The 4,542-nt window shown below is 36.5% G+C and overlaps 1 protein-coding gene across 1 annotated transcript in view; it reads left to right on the plus strand.

The window, feature by feature from the left end:
* Nucleotides 1–4,542, plus strand: part of TOGARAM1 (TOG array regulator of axonemal microtubules 1) — a 40,822-nt gene that overhangs the window by 21,189 nt on the left and 15,091 nt on the right. The window contains exons 11-14 of the mRNA XM_015819011.1: nt 457–613; nt 1,359–1,436; nt 2,142–2,301; nt 2,573–2,678. Of these exons, the coding sequence (XP_015674497.1) occupies nt 457–613; nt 1,359–1,436; nt 2,142–2,301; nt 2,573–2,678 (501 nt within the window). The remainder of the gene's footprint in view (nt 1–456; nt 614–1,358; nt 1,437–2,141; nt 2,302–2,572; nt 2,679–4,542) is intronic.

Genomic DNA, 4,542 nt, shown 5'->3' on the forward strand with positions numbered 1-4,542 from the left:
CTTTTGCCTTCAATCTTTAGACAAACAATAATAATTATTTAAAAACATTTTTTTAAAATCCTTCTCATAGGACAGTTGATGGATATCTTATTTAGTCTCACATATTAAGTCATCATTTCATTCTTAACTCCATTTCATTTCATAAAAATTCTTGGCTTGGTTTTCTCTCATTTTCATTTAATGCTAAATGTGTATATACCACCAAAGGGCAATTCCTTTGCATTTATTATAATTGAAATACTTGAAATCTATGTGATTGCTAAGAGTCGACACTGCCTTGATAGCACATAATCAGTTTTGATTATGTATTGCAGTTAAGAGCATCCAGGTGAAATATTGGAGTGTGTTTGCATCTTGTGTCTGAAAAGAAAAAGAAATGTTGGTTGTGTTCTTTTTCATTGGAGTGTTACATTCTTTGTTCATCCCATACTGTATTTATTTTACTCTCTGATGCAGATGAAAGTTGCCTTATCCAAATCTGCCCGAGAAAAGATGAGACAGAAGAAGAGAGAAGAAAAGGAACACCAGCAAATTAGAGATCTGGGGAAAAAAGAATCCAACCCTTGGGAATTGCTCAAGATCAGTGAATCAGAAAAGATGACAACTGAAAGCAGTAATCCATTATTTCCTTAATGATTGTTTAATATAGTTTCCAAAAGTACTGCCATCTTAATTAGCATACACACAAGGTGTATTCCTGATTTCTTTTTCTTTTTAATGCTGCTTCCTAGTTCTGAGGGTGATTTTATTAAGTACTGGTGCAGGCAAATAAACATACCATAAGGAATACAGTTAAACAATTTGACATTTAGCATGGCTGTTAGATAAAAATCCGATTGTTCCTTTTTCCAGATTGTTGTTGTTTGCATTAATCAGTATCATCTGTAACTTTACAAGATCATTTATGAAAATTTTCTTTTATATATATATATATAAATATTTTATTATTTTTCTAGTTTTACAGTCAAATACTTAATAGACAACGTGTTGTCTAGGTCCATTAGTAATTCAGTGGTATATATCAACTTCTTGAATCTATGGATGTGCAATTAAGATATGTTTTGGTTAAAAAAGTTATCTAAAACTCACATTGATATTATGAGAAAAATGTAACAAAGATGTTGATATTCAATTGTATATTTATTAATAACAATAAGAATTGTATTTGCCTAGTGTGGGAAAACAGGTACTAGCGGAAGAAGAGAGGAAACATTTGATATATAATATTGGATCTAGATTGAAAATTTTCTAATATCTAGTAGAAAATGTTGCTTTCTGTACTTGATTAAAGCGAACATTTACAGAGAGCTTTATGGAAATATTCTAAAAGGCTATTTGTTTGTTTCTTTGTCCTTAAGGAAATATTGCTTTCAGTCCCTTGTTGAAAAGAACATCAAGTATTAAAAAAGCACAACCTTTGATCTTGATAGACTCAGGTAATTATCTTATTTATTTATTTATTTACTGAATATTTCTCTCTCCTCCCTCTAAAATACAGCATTAACAAAAACAACCTTTTCTAATTGTCATTAAACACTGGATGGAACTAACAATATACCTAAAGGTTTGTGCCTTCATCATGTTAGGAGCTCAAGCTCTACTGAAAAGTATGTTTTTCAAAGACCAGCCTGCTTTCTGGTCTGCATCTCATTTATTTCTCGTAGAAGTGGGACCTTAAACAGATCCTCTCTAGATTTCTAAGCAAGACAAGTAGTAGTAAAGCCCAATCTGTCCCTTCTAGATTTTGCCACTCTTATTGTTCTGCTGGTATATATTTTCAGCCAATATAAGAAGCTTGTTTCCTTAATCACCCAATATACAGTTTGCCCCAATCCTGCAGGCTTCTGGCAAGGCAGTGAAAAACTGACTTTTTCCCCTGGGTGTTTGGGTTGGGAAAAGCAGAGTCCCCAACAGTCCTCAAGTACACTTTACTTCTGATTGCAGTCTTATTGCTGTAGTCCATTTTTAACAGTATGTCCTGTTTACTTTGGTTTTTTTTTTTTTTTTTTATGAGCTATTCTATGCCACCCAGAGTCACGTCTGAATTGGGCGGCCATATAAACACAATAAATAAATAAATAAATAAATGGCTTATTCACATCACAGAGTTAGGTCACTTTTGCATAATCAAATGGATGAAGTTGCAGGTGAAGACTCTCCAGATCCACAAATGCCGTTTAAGGATCAGACGTTGTCTGTTACGCACAGTTCCGAAATAATGGAACCCTCAGATTTGAGACCCTTCCCCAAGCCTGAAGTTGCTCTTTTGGAAGCCTTGCAGTATGTTGCTGATAATGACTGGTATGTTTCTCAGTCTCTTATCTTTTTTATTATCTTCATCTTTGGGATGAAAGAGAAAAAGTCCTGTGGAACACAATTAAATAAAAAGCAGTTGCCACAGTATTTTACTCTTAATGTAAAATATTACTTTTTTTACTGGTGATTTTAACTAGTGATTTTACTTATATTTAGAAGTGTGATAAAAATGTGTAAATTGAGATTTTTTTTAATGAATCTGAGCTATTTGCCTATTCTGTGCAATATACATATTTCATCTTTTGATTCAACATAGGGAGAAGAAAATTGAGGGCCTCAATTCAATTAGGTGCCTTTCTGCCTATCACTCTGATGCTCTAACTGCAAAGCTGCATGAAACTAGCTTGGCTGTTGTGCAAGAAGTAAGTTTTTTTTTCCTGTTTCTTCAGATCTCTACCTCATTTATTGGGGAGGGGGGAAACTAAATGACAATATATTTGCCATTTGTTGCTTTTTTTTGTAATTTGTACTTTAATTTTTGCATCCCCTTTATTTTATTCTAAATGTTTTCTTTATTCATGAAGTTTGCTGCTTCCAGAACTTAATTGTCTTAATACAAGGTGACCGATGACCTCAACTTTTAATATTTCCCAATATATTAACTGTGTCTCTAGACCTCCAAAGCTTGTCTATCCCTGTTGTAGCAGAAAGGGAATGCAAAAAATGTATAAATATGCAAAAAAAAACAACCAATTCATTTTTGCTTGGCTATATCTTCATTTTAGTGAGACTTTAGATAGAAAAGGGTTCATAAAGTAATTTTTCTTGTAGCATTACTGGCCTACCAAACTTAAGCAAAATTATCTTGGTTTTAGTTTTTTGATTTATCATGTTTTCTACTAAATCTATAACTTAAAGCTATAGCCTCGTGTGCATATACAGGTAACCCTTGATGTACAACCATTCAGTCAGCAACCATTCCATGTTATGACATTGCTGAACAAATGGTGGGACCCAGCCATGTCGCTCACACACATCTTCACACTCTGTTTGGGTTGTGGGAAGCTGGCAGGAAGCTGCCTTATCTAATGACTATGAAATTTGATTAATGATGGCAACCAGGACCACAGAGATTGCTAAGCAATGCATTCACGCTTTACAACTGCATTGCTTAGCAAGATAAATTCTAGTTAATATCATAAGTCAAGGACTATACAGATAGTCCTTGCTTAATGACCATTTGTTCAGCAAATGTTTGAAATTACCAACAGCACTGAATGAAAAGGCTTTTATAAGGCCATTACAGTACCCCAACAGTCATGTGATTGTGATCTGGGTGCTTTGGCAACCCATTCATACTCATCTGGTCACCATGTGCAATCTTCCCTGCCGGCTTTCCCATAAAGGCAGTGGTGGGATTCAAATAATTTAACAACCGGTTCTCTGCCCTAATGACCATTTTAAGTATATAAAAATGATATATCAGAAAGTAGTTTATTATTTTTATTTATTTATTTATTTATTTATTTATTTATTTATTTATTTATTTATTTATTTATTTATTTATTTATTTATTTATTTATTGGATTTTTTACCCCGCCCTTCTCCTTGCGGACTCAGGGCGGCTAACAGCCTGATAAAAACAAATACAAAAAATACCAAAATACTATCATTAAAACATAATTAAAAGGAAATATTAGATTGGCCTTTGTTATTTTAAAATTATGTTTAAAACCCCGCTAAAAATTACCCCTTAGGCCAGTCCTGCTAGTTGAAATAGCCATGTCTTAAGGGCGCGGCGGAAGGAAGGGAGATCCGGGATCACCCGGATCTCTGGGGGTAGTTCGTTCCAGAGGGTGGGAGCTCCCACCGAGAAGTCCCTCCCCCTGGGGGTCGCCAGCCGGCACTGTCTGGCCGACGGCACCCTGAGGAGACCCACTCTGTGGGAGCGTACCGGCCGATGGGAGGTAATCTGAGGCAGAAGGCGGTCTCGGAGATATCCAGGTCCGATGCCATGGAGCGCTTTGAAGGTGATAATCAACACCTTGAAGCGCACCCGGAAAGCCACCGGCAGCCAGTGCAGCTCACGCAGTAACGGTGTTACATGGGAGCGACGAGTCCCTCCCAACACCGCCCGCGCGGCTGCATTCTGGACTAACTGGAGCCTCCGAGTGCTCCTCAAGGGGAGCCCCATGTAGAGAGCATTGCAGTAGTCCAGGCGGGAGGTGACAAGGGCATGGGTGACTGTGCGCAAGGCGTCCCGGTCCAGAAAAGGCCGCAACTGGT

The sequence above is a fragment of the Protobothrops mucrosquamatus genome, unplaced genomic scaffold (genome assembly GCF_001527695.2).
Source record: "Protobothrops mucrosquamatus isolate PMUCROS unplaced genomic scaffold, P.Mucros_1.0 scaffold844, whole genome shotgun sequence".
NCBI classification, from domain to species: Eukaryota; Metazoa; Chordata; class Lepidosauria; order Squamata; family Viperidae; genus Protobothrops; species Protobothrops mucrosquamatus.